The 21652-nt window shown below is 39.9% G+C and overlaps 2 protein-coding genes and 1 long non-coding RNA gene across 3 annotated transcripts in view; 2 read left to right on the top strand and 1 right to left on the bottom strand.

Moving 5' to 3' along the window:
- LOC140938010 (dynamin-1-like) overlaps window positions 1-3735 on the top strand; it is a 39409-nt gene extending 35674 nt beyond the window's left edge. The window contains exons 19-21 of the mRNA XM_073387559.1: window positions 621-764; window positions 1769-1825; window positions 3538-3735. Coding sequence (XP_073243660.1) covers window positions 621-764; window positions 1769-1825; window positions 3538-3735 — 399 coding nt within the window. The remainder of the gene's footprint in view (window positions 1-620; window positions 765-1768; window positions 1826-3537) is intronic.
- Window positions 3736-4109: 374 nt separating this feature from the next.
- LOC140938460 (uncharacterized) lies at window positions 4110-7177 on the top strand. Its single transcript, XR_012165538.1, has 2 exons — window positions 4110-4324; window positions 5678-7177. It is a non-coding gene; the product is annotated as an uncharacterized lncRNA (long non-coding RNA).
- Window positions 7178-8345: 1168 nt separating this feature from the next.
- LOC140936719 (uncharacterized) lies at window positions 8346-21610 on the bottom strand. The gene is made up of 12 exons (XM_073386204.1): window positions 21374-21610; window positions 19139-19605; window positions 18522-18828; window positions 17817-17948; window positions 16864-16935; window positions 15943-16072; window positions 15171-15345; window positions 14196-14300; window positions 11850-12048; window positions 10848-11188; window positions 9856-10053; window positions 8346-8969 (listed from the first exon to the last, which is right to left on the bottom strand). Exons 1-12 carry the CDS (start codon window positions 21561-21563, stop codon window positions 8541-8543), a joined length of 2745 nt encoding a protein of 914 aa, XP_073242305.1. The 5' UTR covers window positions 21564-21610; the 3' UTR covers window positions 8346-8540.
- Between the last annotated feature and the right edge of the window lie 42 nt (window positions 21611-21652).

Genomic DNA, 21652 nt, shown 5'->3' with positions numbered 1-21652 from the left:
TAAAAACAAACACGTGATAAAATATGATGTGGTAATGTGAGCAATTTTAGCTAATTTTAAAGTGGTTGATGCAATTTTGTGCTGACATAACATTGGCCGATGCGGGAAATACCATAATATTCTTTGCACTGTCGTTTGGGTAGTGCGTCATGTAAACCTGACTTTTGCTTTTTCTTTTGTTCTTTTCGAAGAGAAAACGTCAAACATACCGTCGAACGGAACATAGTCAGTTTAACATTGCTCTTGGAAATCATGCATTGCTCGCGCAACCTACGGATCAGTCAGTTGTTTGTTTGCAGATAAACTAACTAATCTGTTGGTTTGCGCTGATTTCCAAAATTAGTTGTAAGCTTTTAGCCAAAGAGAAGACAGTGAGTACCAACGTGTAATGATCCACGTGATCTAGAATATAGCGAGGCACAAAATAGATCTTTTTTCACGGTTAAGAAAAAGCCCCTGAAAGAGCTGTGCGGGACGGCTGAAATGGTGACACAGAAGAGAGTTCGATGAGAGACCATTATTGCTCCTTTCGGACGCAATCACCCTAAAACCGGTAATGCATTTCGCGTTTTTCTTCCTTATCATTGTCACATTAACCTTTTCAATTTTTTTGTTCTCAGCAAGTTGAGATAGGTACCCTGGACCCTCAGCTGGAACGACAAGTGGAAACAATACGAACCCTAGCCGATTCTTACATCAGGATTGTCAGCAAGACAGTACGGGATCTAGTGCCTAAGACTGTAATGTTCTTTGTCGTTAACAATGTAAGCTACCTTCCTTACTCTACTCGAATACGATGATGTCATACATTATTTCGGTAAGGGATGCTATCGTATTTCCATCGTTTTAGCGTTTCCGCGTGGACGGACGAAAGCGATTTGAATACGCTACTTGTGGACGCGTATGTTGTCGAAAACGGAAAACAATTCTCCGTTTTCAAAAATATCCACCGGATACGAGTGGACGAGGCCTAACGTCTGACCTGTCCCCTTCAGTGCTAGTTACAAATTTACTATTAGCTTTTAATTTCTTGAAACTAACAGTGAAGAAGGCAGAAGTCTCTGCCGAAAAATGCATGCTAAATTAAGATCTGTTGTTTGTAACTTGTCAACCTGCTGCTGCGTACACCTTTTACTTTATTTACAAGGCAAGTCACACAGTTTACAAAAGGCTGACTTGCTAACTATGGTGGGTGGGTGAACGAGTATGGGGATAGATAATTGACAATTAATGAATGAGGCTGAGTATCGTATGAAGAATTATGGAGATCGAATTCAATAATTGTTTTATCATTCATTCAAAATAATTCCTAGTTCAAAAATAAAGCTAAAACATGCTTACCTCCATCGATGTTAACTTTACCTTTGATAGTGCACGTTTAGGGTTGTTCAGCTCCGCAAATATCAAATAGCAGATGTCGCCCTTCGAGTTGTGCTCTTGCTGTTCTTGCCATGTTTTTAGCTATAATTTCATCTAGTTCTTACTCTTGAAACGAGTGAAATGTCCGCCATTTTTTGTTTTCACAACTAAAACAACTCATGCTCTAACCTGCAAGAACGCTGCATTTTTGACGTCATTTCCTCGTTAAACAAAAAATTCTTCCAAATTTGGTTATCAGGAACTGGTTATGGTGAATTATGCGTGTGCTTTTACCCAGTCACAATCGGGGAAATATTTTTAATGAATAATATATTGCAGATACTGAACTGTTCCCCTCAGGGGTAAAAACCCTAAGTGAATGTCTTCTTTGCTCTGTCTTACATTACAGGTAAAAGATTTTATAGGCCAAGAGTTGCTAGCAGATTTATATTTGACCGGAAAAGAGGTGAGAGAAAGTTATTGTGAACAGCTTTGATTCACGTTTGAAATACGTTTGGTAGATTTGTACTTTTTCCCTGGAATTGTGTTAAGGTATTTAATGTACTCACTCCTCAGACACAACTGAATAACGTAGAATTCAGTGGTGTGGTGGAAGTGCGCCATCAAATATCCGATATGTTCACCCCATGCCGAAGAGCTTTTCGTGCCGTCACGAAAAGCTCTTCGGTATAGTATGAATATCTATCCGATGTGTGACTCTCCACTTTAGAGATCGGCGCGGCGCAGCTTCGCTCCGTTACAGAAATGGCGCCGAAATCACCGTTCTTGTGTGTGAACAGAAACGCTATCCGGTAGGGTTTTTTGTGCCGGCGCAAAGGCTCTCCGGTACAGTGTGAACAGAGCCTAAGTCTAAGCCTGATCAAATTTTCACTGAAATTTACCCCGATAACTCGAATTCTCCGCTAACTCGAAATGTTAACTTTTTCGTTTCCCTTCAGAGTTCGAGTTACCGGGCTTCTACTGTATATATATGGTAATTTAATCTCACCTGTGTTTCCTCGTCTTTAGTTTTAGATTCTAGGAATGTTACGAAACCACGAGGAAGACGGTAGTGAAGGCGTCTGCTAAAAAGTGAATTCAGGGTCTTTCCGCAATCTTCATCGCTATTATTTCAATTCCGTGCTGAATTCTGCTGCGAAATCTAAGTTCAAAAATAGAGAGAAAATTTGTCTTCTTGTGTTCACATTCCATTAACAGTACATCTCATTAAGAAACTTCACGCCGTATTTGTGCACGGGACGGAAAAGAAATGTACCAAAAAGTGTGGTGCACGTGCAGAGTAGTGGTTTTGCACAAGTTGGTGTTTTTTTAAGGACGGAAACACAGCGACAAAAGTTGGCTTTAATCTACTTCCTAAGAATTCAACTTATGGAGAATTCGCTTACATTTGATAACCTTAGGCAGGTAAACTAATGACGATGAAATTTGAAAGAACGTGAATACATATTACAAAAACCGTTTTAGCTCCCGTCACCGCCTTGGGCCAAGGCCAAACGTCGAACTTTTCATGAGACGAACCAAACTTAGTGAGTTAAATTCATGAAAAATTCGACGTCTGGCTCAGTTAATTTCGTCTGAAAAAAGTTTGTGGAAACTGCTTATTGTTCTTATTCAGTTTGATTGGTTAGATGCGAAGTTCGACGTCTGACCCAACAGGCGATCTTAACTTAATTTAGGTCGACCCAAATTAGAGTTTGGTTCGTCTAATTAAAAGTTCGACGTTTGGCCCAGACCTTAGTTCCTTGAACACCTGATCGGCGCACGCATGTTCCCTGTGTTAATAGAGCGCTTTAGATTTGAGGACGACAACGAGTACGAGACAGTACGAGATTTAACTAAAAGTTTTTTCGCGTAAAGACAGCCCGAAAGCTTCATTTTCCTTTTTTTTCAACAAAAACGTTAGTACAGTTATTCATACTGAAGGAGGTTAAGCCCTCTGTCGATAGCAAAATGATAAAACTTCTTATCTTTGATAAACTGTTCCCGCCACCCTGAGACTCTCGCCAAAACTCGTAGTAAAGTGACGACGGCTACCGCGTTTTCCCGCCAAAATGACGCTGGTTCACGCGTCAGCAATACTCAGTATAAAATCTCGTACTAGTAGCCGTCCTCGTCTCGGAATCTAAAGTTCTCTAATTATGACTGTTCATGGCCCAGAATGACCTGATGCAAGAAAGCCAGGCCGAAATAACTCGCCGACAGGAGATGTTGCGCATGTTTCACAGCTTAACGGAAGCTCTACGGATAATCGGCGAGATAGACGCCACCACCATCACCACAGCACTGCCGCCGCCTGTGCATATGGGAGACCTGGACTCAACTGACTCATACAAACCTCCAAGGTTTGACAAGTAGTTTTCTCTTGAAATAGAATTTTTACTAAAATCCTTGTGTTACTGCCAAAATGTGATGACCGCACACTTGATTAAAAAAAACTGCCTTACAAGTTTGTTACGTTACAGAAAATCCATTTTTCAACCAAACATCGTTATTTTACACTCCCTGCCCCCATCCTTTCCCCTCCCAGGTTCGCCCAGGTTGTGTTTGATCGTACGTTGATTTCCCAAAGAGGTGGAAAAAATTGTTTGTTTGTTTTTTTAAATGTGTGTATATGCTCGCTTTTAGTTGTTGTTGTGCGTTTTGTTTCTCCGACTTAAAATGGTTTATAGGCAATATCTGACAATATGTATCTGAGTCTCATTTGATTCGTACCACTAAAGTCTACTTTTGTAGTACTCCATAGATTGCAAGTCTGTGACTTGCTTTTATAGTGCTTGTAAGAACTTTTCCAGTGCACTTGTAATTGTTTTTCTTTCTTAAGGGGAAGCAGACAGCCGCCTCCACCTCGACCGTCCTCGGGTGCAAATCTCACACCATCCTCACGCTCGTCTCGTCCCGTCCCTAGCGTGCCATCAAGACCAGACAGTTCTCCAACTGTACCAAGGTGAGCAGTGCATATTTCACCACGCTCAAATGACTGAAAAATCATCTTTCTTTTGTATTCACGAGGTTCAAAATTCACCATCACATCTCTATCATTGCGCAAAAGCAAATATCGACATTCTTGTCCTAGCACAAGGTTCGTACAGGTCATGGAAAACATGGAAAGTCATGGAATTTAAGAATAACATTTTCCAGGCCTGGAAAGTCATGGAATTTAATTGTCGGTCCTGAAAAGTAATGGAAAATTAAAGATTTGCTGAAAAGATAATTTACTGCAAATGACAAAGCAAAGACAACGTTGATCAAAGACGAGAAATCAAACAGCGCGAACCGCACACATTTTGGTGGACACCAGAGTTTGTGTCTGTTGAACTAAAACAAGGAGATTCTATAAGGTCTAGAAAATCTGAAAAAGTCATGGAATTTGAAGAGCTGAAAAGAGTACTAACCCTGCTAGCAGTATGCAGGATGTTGTCACAGGAACCTTGTTTAGAGGCCTTAGCTGCCACGAGTCTCCTGTATCTTAGCGGCAGAGCATCTGGACTAGTAACCAGAAGATATAGGTTCCGAGCCACTGACTAAATGACATCTTTCCAATCACGGTTCGCACAGTCTTGAAAAGTCCGTGAATTTTAGGGAAAGTTCTTGAAAAGTCTTTGAATTTCTTGTGCTTGTCCTTGAAAATTCCTTGAATTTTCTTCGACTTAGAATGTGGTGGCCTGGAGAATGTTTTTTCAAATGCTTTTTGGTTTTCCATGACAATATATATCATGCTCAGAGACGTTTAAAGTGATTTACGTAAAACATTTTTTGTTTTATGCAAGAATTAACTATTAAATTAAGACAAGTGAACTGAAAAATGTAGACTAGTTGGTGGAGGAAACAGTTCAAGCCTTTATAGTCCTGTTAGAATGGAATAAGAATGTGCATTTTTTTACAATGTACGAAATTACATTCCTGGTAGGTGGTCCTTGAAAATCGAATGTGGTCCTGGAAAAGTCCTTAAAAAATGGTTGCAATTATTACGCATAAGCACATATGGACATTCAAATCCTAGAAGTATGCAGGATGTTTGTCACGTGGCCTGAGCTCTCATTAGTCTCCTATAGCTCAGTAGCAGAGTATCTGGGTCAGTAACCAGAAGGTCATAGGTTTGAAGCCAATTAGGACTACTCGGATTTTATTCTTTTTGGACTCCGATGCCTTTTAAATGTCTATAGGAGTGGATACTTGAAAATGCTATACCTTCTTCCACACATAGCAGTAACATTTTACGGGTCAATAGAAAAGGATCTGATGTGGAATGCTTCTGATGTGTAACATTTTTGTTCTTTTTGTGTCTATTTCACCACAGGAGACCCAATGCACCAGCAAAGCCAGCTCCTCCTTCTCCAGTACCTGGTCGGCCACCTGTGCCCTCAAGACCTTAAATGTCAGCTGTGTCTTTGCAGTTCATGATATGGAGCATAAAGCCTGGTCCCAGTTGTTCAAAAGGTGGATAACGCTATCCACTCGATAAACCTCTATCCAGTGGATAGTGTTATCCCAATTAGTTTCCCTAATACTTATCCGCTGGATAGTGATTTATTCGATTGATAGCGCTATCCAGCCTTTGAACAACTGGGACCTGGTTTCCGTATAAACGTCGGGATCGTCTTTATCGCCTCGTATTTTTGGGACGATAGGGACGACCAACCATCCGACTAGCATATGTAGAAACGTTAGTTCTGTCCAATTGCACCATAGGTGCGCTTGGTCGTCTTAATCGCCTTAGCAAATTTTGAGACGACTAAATGTAAACAAAATCTCTTGCGATACCCGGATTTGAATATTTAATTGTATTTTCTCCCGAGCCAGCCAATCAGAGCGCGCGTACCACTTAGCATATTTAGTAGTCCGTATACCATTCGTAAGATCTTGCTAATCGTTATTCCTAGTACGTAATGGACAGCAACTTTCATTTTAACTAGGTTTTGCAGATCGGTGAAAACGAGAAGGAAGGAATCAAAACAAAACAAAAAGCACACCCTAACAAGAAATATTTCACGCCAATGTTGTTCTCGTATTCTCCAATTTAATTTTCGGGACAAATGGAGGTTATTTTTATAAATAGTTACAAGGTGGAAGTTGTTGAACGAATTCTTTCTATAGGTTAGTATTTGTTTCCAATAATGAACAAGACTGACTAGTACAGAAGTTCGGGCTTCGGCGACAACAAAGGCTTGACGCGATTCATACAGAGCCTCGTTTTCACCTTCCTAAAAAGATGCTCTGCCAGCAGGGTGAAGGTTGCATCGTCAACATAATTATTTTGCAGATACTACTTCGTCTCTTATTTCTCGTCAAAGTTACCGGGGTGGCATTAAACTCCAGGGCGCTCTCGCACAGAGCACCTTCTTATTAGACTGGCATAGTAACAATAATTGTGATTAAAGGGGCCCAATGATAAACAACCTTTTGGTTTTTCATAAATGGAAATCTACGTATACGAAAAAAAAAATCTTTAAACACACTTAACCAATTTAGCCCGCGAAGACATGATGAATTCAGGTCTTCAGCAATTTTGCATGAAAACGAGATTGTCTGCCATTTTGTCATGCTTAACTCTTTAGGAAGGTAAAAAATGCTGTTGCCTTTTGTGGTTTGACCCTTCTGATTCTTAGGAGAATAGTTAAGTTTTCCCTTCTCCTTCGACAAATTACCACAGTACCTCCTCTGTCTCTTTCTTTTCCAATGTCAGCCGATTCCATCAAATCATTTTGACAAGTTTTGCTGGCCTTGTATAAGCATGGCAACAACATGTAAATAGATATAACAATGCCGGAATAATTAAAGTGAATATTGGCGTAGTTAATACTGGTTTACGTAGTTATTTTTTTTCCGCGGTGTGTGCTACCAAAATCGTCAAATACCACTCCTAAACGAGATCCTGACAAATAACAAGTAACAGCTATTCTAGACATCAAATACCCTCAGACACCCTGAATTGTCTTTTTCCCAACAACACTTTCCTTCCGAGGACATATCATTACTTCCACATCTCTAAGCCAGCAACAGATATTTTGATGAACAGATCCATTGGGTGCCCCTGTGATCTGAACCTATTTATAGGTAATATACTTGTCTTCACTCCAACGTCCGTTTACGCGATCTTTACCTAAATTCTCACGATATCCAGGTTAAGGGCTCCTGGCCATAACTGGTGGAAGTGAAGGCAAAGGGGTCTTAAGTAATACAAAAGACACACACAAAAAACAAGACTCCGAATGGGTTACTCCCCCACCCCCACCCCCAAAATGATTTTGCGCTAAACCTCTGGGTCTTGAAAGAGAGAACAACCCTGAAATGGCCTTTTCTACCCCTCTTATACCAAGCGAGGAGTAGCAAATGATGTATCATACTGTGCCGCTACGGTCGGGGCTCTAAATGGTGGGTCCAAACTTTTTTGTAGTTCCATGTTTTCACATGACGTCACGGCGGCCATGGTGTTTCAAACCAATCCTGGAGCAGTTGAACATTTGTCTTATGTAAATGCTTCCTTTAGTTCCAATATTTTTGCATAGATAAAGACCACGTAAGTGAAAGTGCTCCATTAACCACTTTCACATAGACTATAATAAAACTTGTTTACCCCCTAAAATTTTGCATAACCATTGTTTCCGACTTCTTCTGCGCATTACAGTCGTCCCAAGAGAAATCGAGGACAATAGTTTTCTTCCTCTTTCTAAACGAGAATGCGGTCCCCAAGAAATCAACTCCAGCGAACTTCGCCTACATTTGACATTTTCAGCGAATTGGTATAAACGCGACAAAGTTTAAAAAAAGGCGAATTCATCATAAAAGTGACGTTTTCAACGTCGTCGATGCTAAAGCTTCCCAGGAATTTTCCAACGTAGTCGTGCAATGACAAAACAACGTGATGTGGCAGTGTTGTTATTCGGCTTCATAAACCTATAGTTATTTATTTATTTTGTTGTTCTTGGTGCGATGCGCAACCTTATTGAGGACCGATTTTCCTCCATAAAATTAATTACTGTATGAGTTTCACCTTTATTTTTCCCTTTCATTTCAATCTTTCCCTTTTCTCCTATGTTCCTCTCAAAATAATTTACATAGTTTTTGTACTCAAGACCGGAAGGAGCAGATTAAATTTCTACCTACAAATGATAATTTACATGAAGGAACATTGATAGACGATTAACAAAAACTCCCAGGGTTTAATTCCCAGTATATTGCAGACCCTGTTGTCCGTTAGGAGTTTGGATCAGAGATACAGGTACGGCCTGGGCCACTGTAGACTGGGGCGAGACTGGAAGCGTCACAACTTGAGGTTGCACAGCACTGAGGATCTGAAATGCGTCCGCGGTAAACAGGCCTTCAGTGTTCAGCGGGGTTGCCTGGGTGGCTGTCAAATTTCCTTGTAGGGTAGCAGTGGTTAGCGCGTTTGTCGTCGCTAAAGCAATGGTGGCATTGGTTTGTGTTTCTTGCGATTCCGGTTGCTGTGCTGTTTGTGGCTGAGCTTGTGTTGCTTGTTGAGGTGTTTGTTGCTGTTGGTGTGGCTGTGGTGGCGCTCCTTGTTGGGGTTGCTGTTGCGGCTGAGTTGTTGCTTGCTGTATCTGTTGTACGGGTTGGATCTGATGGACAACCTGAAAACAAGTAGAGGTTATTCCATTAAAATATCTCATGATACGGAGGATTTTGAGCACTTTTACTAATTGCACGAGTTGGCCATGTTCTAGACAAAAGGTGTCTGGTTCCAGTGCCTAAAATCGATCGGATTGGATTGAGTCGAGAAGTGAACCCTACGACATGAAATAGCATCAAAACCAAATTCAACCTGTGAAATTTAAGTGTGAATGGAGAGGAGAAAATACTTTGTCCCCTGGTAAAGAAAATCAACAGCAAACAAGGTTCAAATTTGCACAATTTGGTTTTACAAGTTTTATCACACGTTCCTGACTCACAAACGTCTGCCGAAAAAAGACGAAAAAGAACGTAGACCAAGAACAACACACCCAGATCTGGGAAGTGCACTTTGGACCCGGAGAAATTTCGCGCGAGACTTTAGAAAAGATCAGCAAGGTCTCATGAAAGGTGAAGAACTTACACTTTTAGAACAAACTGCTCGGTTAACTCGTACACTTTCGCACAGAGAGAAATACACAAAACGCCAACCCTTATAGCCTACATTCTTGTCCGGAGTAAGACTCTTTGGTCATGTATCACACTCTATCGAGCTTGCACGTCGTGTTTGGCTGACTTCAACAGCGTCGATTGGTTCTCCAACAGTCAGCACGTGAGCTCCAGCTGATATTTGCGAACAATGGGAAAGGAATTTACCGCTCGTTTCAGCAGACGTTTGTGGGGCATGAACGCGTGACGAACCCTAAGAACGTCTGCGTGGGAGGATAGTCGTCTTCGTCCTCGAAACTTAAGGTTTCTATTATGATGGTTTTTCCCCCAACCATTTCCGGGCACAAAATGTTGCGTGACAACCCAAACCGTCACGCAACAGTAGCCGCGATAACTTACATGAGCCTGTAGTTGCTGTGATGCCTGTTGCTGTAGCTGCTGTGTTTGTTGTAGTTGTTGTTGAATCTGCTGTTGCTGTTGTTGCAGCTGAAGCTGTTGATACTGAAGCTGTTGAATCTGTTGTTGGTACTGAAGTTGCTGCTGTTGTAGCTGTTGCTGGACTTGTACTTGAACTTGAGGTACTTGGGTTGTTTGGAGCTGTAAAAATTAATTTTAACCAAAGATTGAAACATATCGTGTTTTACAGTTTTGATCAACAAGACGTGGTTCGAGCCCTGTAGTGGGGGCGAGGAGCAATGCGTGACTCCGGGCCAAACGGCTGCGAAGGAGACTAGGCGCGCAAGGGCGGTGTAATTCGAAAGGAGGCTGCTTTCCCCTAGATCGGTACCCCCTCTTATTCGGGGGAGGCGTTTAAAAATTACTCATTTGGGAGGAGGAGAGGGGAGGTATCAAGGTAACTCAGTTTGAGGTCGGCGCTTTTGAAATATGGAAAATGCTCTTTTAAGCACACGCGGCGTTATGTGTGTTTCCGAAACGTGCGAGGGAGGATATTTGAAGACAGTCGCTTACTTCGCTATCACTGTGATCACTAAGTGCACTGAGTGCGTATATTCTTGGAGTACTGAAATGACTCACTCATTCTGGTAGGATGGGTTTGGGTAGTAGGGAGAGTTTGCTGTAATTTGATGGAAGCACTTCTTTAAAGCTGCGCGTAAATTCAGCTCTTTTTACAGAATGCGTTTAAGAAATAGGCATGTCAAGCTGAGCTACTTAAAAAAAACCAGTGACCAACATCAATTTTCTCTGAACGATATCAAGTCATCATCAAGAGGAAAGGTGATAAGATTTAAGACAACGATGACCAAAGGCAGAATGCGTTGATCTTTGATCAAATTCTCTCAACTGATTAATTGAGGTAACGTATGGAGATCAGTCTTGAGAATTTGTATGTGGATATCGGGGCTTACAGGGGTAAAACTGAGAAAACTGACCTGAATGGGTGCTGACTGCACCTGAATAGTGCCATTAGTGAAGGTGACAGTTGGCAGCAACTGAGTCTGCGCAAGTTGTGATGTGTTTACAGTGGTCAGAGCTGGAATTGCCGACGATACTGCGGGTTGCATCATAACAGCTGATAGGCCTGCTGAACTGACTGCGGCTTGTAGAATATTGACCTGAGGCAAAGTCTGTTGGATCTGTTGTAAGGCCACTTGTTGCACTGTTTCAGCTTGCACGGGTTGCTGGGATACTGGTTTCAGTTTTGGTTTCTTGGGTTTGGGATTCAGCTGCCACCATTTTATGAGGCCATGGGATGGAGGTTCACGATCTCCACCTAAGATCCCAAGTAAAAGAGAATGACAGGTAAATTGAATCCAGTTTAAAATTGACTTGATTGTTTGCTAAACGGACGCGCGTACGGTCACGTGATTAACAAATTTTCTTGGATGCACTGTAGAACAGTAGGTGTAGCCTTTTTTTCGTATTCGTTCAATTGGCCGGTCATGTATTCTGTTGGGGAGGGTCATTGCTTTACAACGCATTTGCGCAGAAGGAATGATTCAGTGGTAATACAGTATAATTTATGGCTACCCCTACACTTTCCAAAATTAATGTGGACGTGACTTTAAACGATAAACCTGCAACTTTTTACATCCCTACAGTGGAACGTCGATGTAACGAAGGGCCAAGGGTCTTGCAAAACTTGTTCGCTATAACGCGTTTCTTTTTATTTCTTTCTTTCTTTTTTTTTTACATATTTACTATTTCTGGGGTAAAGAAAATCGTTCGTTACACCGAGGACTTCGTTGTAAAGAGGATCGTTATATCGAGGCTCTACAGCACTTAAGTGTCGAAGGCGTTTACGAAACCCTCCGTTTAATTAACATTACCGAGTGAAAATTTCACCCCAATCAGAAGACTTTCAAATAGATGTTACCTAAAACGATGTTCAGGTATACCCTTGTGATAACAGAAAAAAAAAAAAAAACACTTGCCTGTTTCCTTCATCTGTTCGTTTACTCTTCCGATAGTGCTATGACTGCAACCTGTTACCCAAGAGATGAACTTGTAACAATTTGACCGAGCCCCGCCGGAAGGGGTAAGCATTTCGGCAAGAACTCTCCGCGCCTCTGTCTGCCCAGAGATGGCTCTGTCACGCCACTGCTTTAAAAGGTTTGCATGTGTCAGAGCAATCTGTAAATTTAAAGATACATTGGTAAGAACAAGAGGTCTAGTTTAGTACTCTCTCAGTATATCCCGACTTCCTAAATCGAATGATTATTAAGGCTGCTGTGGTTCAATTTTATCCTTGGTTCAAATTTTAGCTCCCTTTAGCTATACGAGCGGTAAAGTGTGGTCACGAGTTTGAAGCAAAATGATGTGAAATTTAAACCAAGGGCAAAAAATGAAAAACGACACAGCTGTTGTCGCGTTTTAATGTAATACATAAACTGTACTGTTTATTAGCTTTTGTAGCAGCATAGATAAATATGTAAAGCATGGTTTCCTCAGTCTACATTCTATACATCCCTATAATGCGCAGAATCGCTACATGAAACACTAGACTTCAGTTTCATTTTTAAGCTCGTTCACTTATCAACGTAACGACCGCCACGAAATTGGCAATGCCGTCGTTCAAGTCGCTGCACTATGGGGCTTTTTTGCGGACAAAATTTCGAACGTGAACACATCAATGTTTTGTTAAATTCATTATTGTTATACGTAATAATACAAATTGGAAAATAACATAAATCAATTTCGACCGGGTTCATCAAGTTCGAATGCTATGCATCGATGTTGTTTAGCATAAATCGCTTTTCCGAATCATTCGAGCGTGACCGTATACAACTAAAAGATGTTCAATAAAACTAAAAGATGAGGAAGCTGAAATAGAAATGACCGGACGTCCGTTAGACGAAGCTCATACGTGCGTGACATTACGTAACTAAAAGATGTTCCAATAAAACTAAAAGATGAGGAAGCGGAAATAGAAATGACCGGAAGTCACATAAAAGAAGAGGCCCCGGGAACTAACACTTCCAATATGGCGGAAATAATGACAGATGATTAGGTGAAACACACACGTTTGAAAAGCATTATGCAGGGTGCAAGTATTTGGTTGCCCAACATCGAAGGAGTTTTTTACGTCTTTGGGTAGGCTACTGGAAAGTGCAGAAGGGCAAAGGAACACTGCATCGTACGACTCTGCTGAATTTTTTAGTGGCCGTTTGCGAGAAAACGAAAGAACTCTTGTCACTTTAGCTCTAAGAATACTGTACTGGGCTGTAGTTCTGTCTCGGATTGTAGGCCGTCGAGGCTACAACCCTCGTTGAAGTAGCACTGCGATTAGGAATTCCCCGGCGATGCCTCGGTATCTGAAACCTTGCATTAATTTCTTCCTCAGCGGAGGAAAATTCCGCACTGCTACTGTTCTCCGCCCTATTTGGGTTTCCCGATTGCGTCTGTAAATTAGTTACGGCATGTAAGACGGTGTGAAAAAAATCTTGGACAGATCTAGATCTCGTGTTGTTTTCTGAGCTACTCTCCCGGTCCGCCATGTTGGTTAGAGAGAACAAACATTGGCAAAAGCGCGGGAAAACTAACGTCATTTGGACCGGACTTTACACTTCCTGTTCCGGTCATTTCTATTTCCGCTTCCTCATCTTTTAGTTTTATTGAACATCTTTTAGTTGTATACGGTCACGCTCGAATGATTCGGAAAAGCGATTTATGCTAAACAACATCGATGTATAGCATTCGAACTTGATGAACCCGGTCGAAATTGATTTATGTTATTTTCCAATTTGTATTATTACGCATAACAATAATGAATTTAACAAAACATTGATGTATTCACGTTCGAAATTTTGTCCGCAAAAAAGCCCCATACTGCACTTTTTTTTCATTAGTCTGAATAGAAAGCATTTCAGCGCGAGTTCGTTTTCGGGCATTCCTTGGTAACGCTGATCTGTCCGAACGCGGGTAGGATTTGTTCGAACGCTAGTTTTGGTGAGACATTGTCCGATGACCAAATGTTAGTTGCACCTCTCCTTTATGCCTTTATATGATACAGTCAAATCTCTACTAAGCGGCTTTCAGTTAACCAGCCAACCTCAGTTCCTCGACCGGTTAGCAGAGTCACGGTGGATAAAATCGTCAGTCAACCACTACAAACAAACAAGTATCTTAAGCTGCCACTTGTGTTGTGTCTTCGCCAAAGTGGCCACTTAACAGCTGCTCAACATTCATGCTCAAATGCATCGCAAAACAATCTGTGTATTCCTGCATGATATTAAAAGTCAGCTTTCGTGGGATCTTTCTTTTTTTATCTGGCAACTCACCATGACGCAGTTATCCACGCAGCATCGCTCTTTAGGGAGATCTTCGATCACCCTTAATTTTCCAAGAGCAGCTTTTCCTTTTTGTCTTTCGACGCGAAGTGGTTTCTGGGGAAGAAAATTACCTGATAAGTAAGCTGCATATGCTTGTATTAAAGCGATTTGTATACATGTATACAGAAGGTACATGTATTAACTGGCGACTTATTTAGTCTGGGAATAATAGTATAAATAACACAACAACAACAACAACAACAACACCAACAAACAAACAAACAAATTCCTTGAGAGACCATGGCCAATTGTTCAGTGATATAAATAAAGGCAAAGTTGAACGTCAAATTTGGTCTATTTTCCCTGTAAAATACTACACATTTACTTCTCAGAGTCATCAATAATTCATGAAGAAAATACAAAGGAAATAATGTTTTATGAGTGTTTGGAAGTCAGACGAAAAACTTCTCATTTAATTTTCCCTTCTAAAATCATTTCGTTTGAGAAGTAATATCAAGCATTCGACACAGTGTTTCATCACCATATGAAACACCTGGAATTTTGTCAAAAATACTCTGTTGTATTTTCAGCTCTCTTCTCTGTCCTTCATCTGGTGATGAAACACAGTGTCTCACGATTGATATATTACATCATTCTATAGTTTCAATTCACAACGGTTTCCCATACACGTGAATTGGTCAGCACTATTATTTTTAGTTGCAGCATATTTAATAAATAAAATAATATAAATTATACAATAAAATGAATAATCCTGCTTAAAAAGATATATCAGGAAAGGATGACCTGCTATGACATACAACTAGGACTAACGCAGCTGTGTCAAAATTTATGTACGATCGATCGACTTTGTGACAAAAGAATCACAGTTTGGGCACACCTAAGCAGACATTTTCAAAAACCCTTGCATCACTTTCCTCTAACCGACAACAGTATCAAGAAGTAGGCATCATACTTTTAGCTTACCGTAGGGTCTGTCTTGAGTCTCTTATGCAAGAAATTGTTGGAATAAAGGAGCACTCGCTGAGTGGCCCGTTCACAAAGCTTTACGTCATTCCTGAGGTACTTCCTCTTTTCCAGTACAAATTCTTCAAATTCACTGGACTTTCTTTGGCCATTACCAAGTCCAATGTTCTTAGACCTAAAAAGCAGAAAGAGCACTGGTTTTTAAAGGCATTTCGGACAAAGACAACACTGTAACACTGCGTAACATTTACAGTGGCCAGCCTAATACATTTCCTAAGTGTGTGTAATTAGGGTGTACCTGAGTACTTGTATAATCACAGGCCACCCAAGCTCAAGCTGTGAGTCATTAGAGATAAAAAGTGCGGGGACATTTACGATATGCTTTAGAAAACAAAAAGAGAATAAAATACCTTATCTTAGTTCCATGGTGTATTAATTGCTGTCTGTGCCATACTTTTCCAATTCAAGGTAATTTTGGCAACTTGTAGATCCCTTGGTTTTCCACTCTAAAATTTGCCAAAATCATCTTGAATCGGGATAATAAGAGCACGGACAACAAGTAATAAACCACGGAAGTAAGATAAGGTAATTTTTATTGCAACTTTTATAGTATTTTTGTTTGCTAATGCATTTCATAAATATACCCATACAAATAAACTTTTACATTAAATTTTTGGCCACGAACGCTATTTTTTAATAATATTACCTTTAATCAGCTAATGACTCACAGCAGTGTGTTTTTCGTATTGTTTTCTAATACAGCCTTACTTACCTCTTTGATGTTTTGGCTTGGTTTCTTACTTCCTCAATGTTGTAGCACTTTTTAGAGCTGAGTTCTTTCGCTTTCTTGAGCAGCTGCAACATATCATTGGCTCGATCCCGTGACTCTTGCATGTTACTGCCTAAATTTACACAGACAACAAAATCCAAATATATATTTAAACTGAGAGACTTAAAAGAGTTTTGCTTTGTGTTCTCATAAACAGGACATACTGAGCATTAGATGATACATGTACAACAACAAAAATTAAAACTCTCTCTTTTAATTCCTCAAATTTAATAGTTGTTTGCCCTCCATGAAGGCATATACTTTGGCAACAAAAATCACTCAATTACTGGGACTCAAAAGTGATTGACTATTCAATACACCCTTGCATTATTTTAAGAAACCTGATTCAAGAAAGTTACTCTTAAGGGGAGTAAAGGGTCCAAAACATTTTTGAACCTGCACCACCAAAGATTAGTCTAATACTGCATGTTCATTGAATCAGAAAAAAAAAAAAAACAATAGAAAACTAGCCAGTCTTAAAGCACTGTTTTCAAAATACAATAGTGCAGGGTCAAACAAAATTTAAAAAATTCCTAACATTAAAAAAAATTCCAACTGAAATAATGCCTGCAAACGCAATTTTTTTTTCTGGTTGTCGCTTAGAACTCTTCACCTGAAAACTTACTTTTTGGGTGGTGAGAACCAACGACTGGAAATTCATCTGCATTCGCAAGCTACTGAAATGATGGCAGTATTGATAAAAGTACACCTTTACGCTATTACCAAATAAGGCTGCTAGCAGCTATATAACTGCAAAAGGTATGGAAGCAAAAGAAATCCTGCTAATTTACATTATAGAAACTATATTTTACTTAATAGAAGACAAAATCACTCACTTCATGTACACTACATGTAAGTACTTACCATCCCCAATAACATAGCTCTGCAAACAGCCACATGCTCTAAATTTAAAATGAGGACAGCAGAGCCTTTCGGCTGAAAAACAGAAAGAAGGGTGGTACCATATTATACCATGTACATGGAAGATCCCATCATTTTTACATAAAATTCAACTACAACTATATTCGAATTCAGTACTGCTCGCATCTAAAATTGACAGTCACTCATGCATGCTTTGGTCCTCCAGACGTTACATGACTCTATACTTATACTTGAAAAGAATCTTGATTTTCAAATCAAGAATTGAAACAGTTGGTAGCTTGACTTACTCTCAAAAAACAAATTCAACAAATAGACTACACTGTGATTCTCTGCCCAGGTCAAAAGAGCATAAAGTACGCAGTGTCCATGTATTAATTGGTTACTTTTGTGATGGAACCAAATTTGCACTTTTAAAATGTTTGAACACACCAGGGTCAGTTTTACAGCTTGCCATTGGGCAAACTGTAGTTACACTGTAGCATGCAGTAGCCCAAAACATTTCATTTCAGTACAATGACTTGTACAGTGTAGCCCAAAAACCTTTTTGATGAGGAGGATTAATTACAGTTCTTCTGTAATTTGAATTTCCCCCAAAAACGTCACTGTCGGGCAAGTTAAGGAAAGAATTCATTAGCCTGATGGCAAAATCTACCAGCTTCAAGCTATCAACACTACTTTCTTTGCATGCTGATTAGGTGTTTATATTAAGGTATGTGCAAACAGACACAACAACGTGTTGGCAGTGGTGTGCAAAAGAATGAAACAACTCCCAACAGGGTGTGCAAACAGACCCAACATGTAACAAGTACATGTAGTAGGGTTGGCGGCACAATGTTTTCGCAAGGTCGACCAGCAAAAAAACCCTACTCCTTAACATCCAACAATGTTAGGAGTTGTTGGCCAACAATGTTGCGTCCATTTGCATGAAGCTTTACCATCTTGGTCTCCAAGTCCCTCCACCAAAGACATAGCAAACTGATATGCTTCCTCTTGATATTTTCTCTTTTCTTCAGGATCAGGCTCAGCACGCTCTTTCCTTTGCTTCTTGGGTCGATCAAATGACAACCCTAAAACAAACAGTAAATCAATATTGAAATCAGTATCAATAGTACATTAAAATTGCTGGTTCTGAGCCTTGAACTAAAGAGGTTCATACAATGTAAGAAGCACACGTACAATGTACTTTTTGGATTTTTCTACATATATGGAGGAGGAAGCATGGCCAAGTGGTTAGAGCCCCGGAATTGCATTTCGGAGGCACTGTGTTCGAGTCTCATCCCGACTGCTAGCTAGATTTGTTCTCAGTAGCTCCAAGTTTAAATCCTCGACCACCTTTGTAAATAGCCAACTGGTTTACATCTGGCCAGTCGGGATTCTTAATCCCATCATGTTTGATTTAAATTATTTGTTTCAGGCATTTGCTTGACCCCACTAGCATTTGTGCTATAAATACTGCTGAGAGTAAATAATGGAATTTTTTTTATTGCTATTCATGTATCCCTTTAGCAAGGTTACGTTTTCAATACACTGTATATCAAGGTCCTTTTCCACATAATTTATTTTACTGGGATAAAGAAAATCATTTGTTATACCAAGGACTTTGTTGTATAGTTGTTACATCAACGTTCCATGTTACTCACCGCATGCATTACAGAGGGTAAGTGTCTTTCCTGTGGTTGGATCAACCTTGTGCCTGGGACTAGGTTGATGGGTAGACAGCTTAGGTCTGTTTCCACGCCTTGAAGGATTAATAACGTATGGAGAACCACATAAGTCGCACTTGAATGGGATGGCAGGATCACGCCGAGGGACTCTGAGAAGAGGATTAAGTCTTCTTTTTCTTTTCTTTTTTGTCTTAAATTCATCTTCTGGTGACTGAAATCTCACAGGTTTTCTTTTTCTTTCGCGTTCACTAGCTCGTCTCTTCTCTAAGTCTTCTGCCGAGACCTTTGAAGCAGAAATAATAAAACAAACAAACAAATATAAATTAATCAGAGTAAAATTAATGAAAGAGAAATGCTCATCTTTTTACACAGGAAAATCCTGGTCAAAAAAATATAAACCATTGTAAGTTTAAGTACCATTATTAAATACATGTACACTATAAGAAAACAAAAAAATAAATAACTTTTATTTTGATCAGAATGCATTATTGTTATTAGTCAATAATATTAACATGTGTTTAAATAAATATTTCATTTTCTACTAAATAACATACAAAAGTGAAAAAAGATAATGAAGAAGTGTTTTCACCAACCTCTGCATCTTCAATGTCTTGTAGACTTTCCTGAGCTAAATCTAATGCTGATTCCTGGAAATCTTTGGAAGATGACGAACTGCCTGGCTGTCCTTCAGGAGTACCTTCTGCAACATTCTGTTCCCTGCTGTGCCCAAATATAACGCTAAAAACTGCATCGTCGGAAGAAGCTTGATCAAGAGCATTAGTAGATGCTGGGAAAAGATTGGACACACTGCTTGAGCTAGGCACTTGACAAGATCCAGCGTCACTAGTAGATCTGGCTACAGCAGGATCCTTAGATGGCGTCTGTTGTCCAGGTACATTAAGTGTGTCAACTGTGCCTGATGAGCTTCCAGCAAGAAGAGTGGAGACTGCAAGACTCTCACAAGCAGTGCGTACTAGTGTCTCTAGAGCACTTGTGTTTGGTGCACTACTTGATACCTGGTATTCTGAATCGTTATCATCATCTTCTGAAGAGGACGAGGCTGTAAAAGATGTAATATTAAATTACCTTATTACAGGACATTAACACTTCAAGAAATTAATGCAAATTATAAAAATTCCAGTTAATTTATGCTGCCTTAATTCGACTTGAAAATGTTAATTTCTCTGCCGATAATTAAGTGGAGCACTAATTTATGCGACCTTAATAATTTCCATTATTTTGGACACACTTACAGTGTATGACATTCTTGACACCTAAGGAAGGGAGTATTGTCAGGGGAGAGATCCACCAGTACCAGACAAGTGAAACTAAGTAGCCAGATTTCTTTGCTTGATCCCAGAAAGTATCACGAACAAAGTTTTGATTTCAGATTATTGGTTAAACTTTAACCAAATACATGTAAAACTTGAACCATGATATTTATAGTTTTTACCCTGTATAGGGGTTAGAAAGTGCTGAAGGGCACGTCTGGGTGATTGTATGACCCGCACAAGAAATATTCCCCTTAAAAAAGTTTATCCTTCGCTTGTCCAGACATGTCGTTTGGCCAACAAAATTCATTTCACATGCATTTATCACTTGAGCCATAACTGCAAGACTTCGATGTAAGCACATATTAGTACTTGGGGTATGAATAAGTGATTCAAAAATATTATGCGACAATTGCATGCTAGCTTGCACCTCAAACAAAGCCCAGATACACTGAAATTTCTCCAAACAGGTGTAGGATGTGTGTGGCATTAAATAACACACAAGAGATGGGTATTATCTTCAAATAGTTTGACGAGAATACCCATCTTCCTTCCTCCTCTAATCTCCTGTGTTACAGGCCATCTAAATCCCTGATACAGACAGCTGCGTAACAGCTCCCAAAAACTTGTTCTGATTTCCTGCTTGTTTTCAGGGGTATCTGTATGAAAATGTTATTGGCTAGATTCTTTATGCACCCACTGACTAAAAATTTGAAACAACACATAATGCTCTGCAAATATGCCAAAACCAAATTTGTACACGTTTTGGTAAGAAAATTGCAGCTTTGAATTTAAAAAGGTCAAAGAGGCTGTGTGTGATTCGCCTTTATTGTATGCTGTCGGCACTTATGAAAGGGTATTGATCACAACAATATATTACAAGTATGTCCACCAATACCTGAACTCGTTTCGCGAGTCCAAAGAGGAAGCAGAAATAACATGTTGGATGTATTCGTATTAAATTCGCCCCACGGTTTTTAACTGATAAGTTAATTATTTGTGATGAACATCACAATCTGTGAATTTAAGATCTGAACGCACTTTGGTTCTGCACTTTAAGTACAAGCTTAAGTTTCTCTTAGCCACGAAAACTAAACCTTTAATGTCTAGGCGATTAATCTTCCAATGACAACACAACTCTAATAATTTTAAAACTCTTTTTAAAGGCCACACAAAAACATCCCATCGATCACTTTTCGTTCATTACGAAGAAGCTAAGGATTGGAAAGAAATTGATCAACTTACGCTAGCTAAGCTTCTTCGTGAGAATAGCGCGGAGAGTGACCACATAAACAACAGACAAGGGAGATCGATGGTTCGAACACAACTTGATACGCGTACTGACGCACAAAGCAAGCCGTCAGTTTCAACTAATACTTGCTCGTTCGAAAGTAAGTTCTTGAACTCCATGACCGGATAAACTCCCATTTCGGTCACACAAGAATTACTTCAAGAAGCTGCGGTTAAGGGGCACGGTTAAAATCTCAATTCTCCTATTTCACAGATGGTAGAAGCTAACATAAAGAATAAAATTTGAGAGAATCTGGAAGCTCATACCAGGTGATTGATCGTTGTCTTTCGCGCTTTCTGGTCCTTCTGGCACATTATAGGAACTACCAGGCTCCCCTTGTTGTTGAACTAAACTGCTGCTCACAAACGGTTGTTCTGTAACGGGCTGAAAGTTTTCCAAGTTGCTGTCAAATGTCTTTTCTGTGTTGATCGCTTGGTTTCCTTCATTCGAAGCCATCTTCTCTTCTCAAAACTATCACCTGCGCGATCTCTGGAAATGCATTCTGGGATTTCTACCGAAGCAAACCGATGATTACCGACATTCTA

This window comes from Porites lutea, chromosome 5 (genome assembly GCF_958299795.1).
Source record: "Porites lutea chromosome 5, jaPorLute2.1, whole genome shotgun sequence".
Lineage (NCBI taxonomy): Eukaryota > Metazoa > Cnidaria > Anthozoa > Scleractinia > Poritidae > Porites > Porites lutea.
The sequence above is the reverse complement of the archived record's forward strand: the minus strand, read 5'-3'. Positions and strand labels throughout refer to the sequence as shown.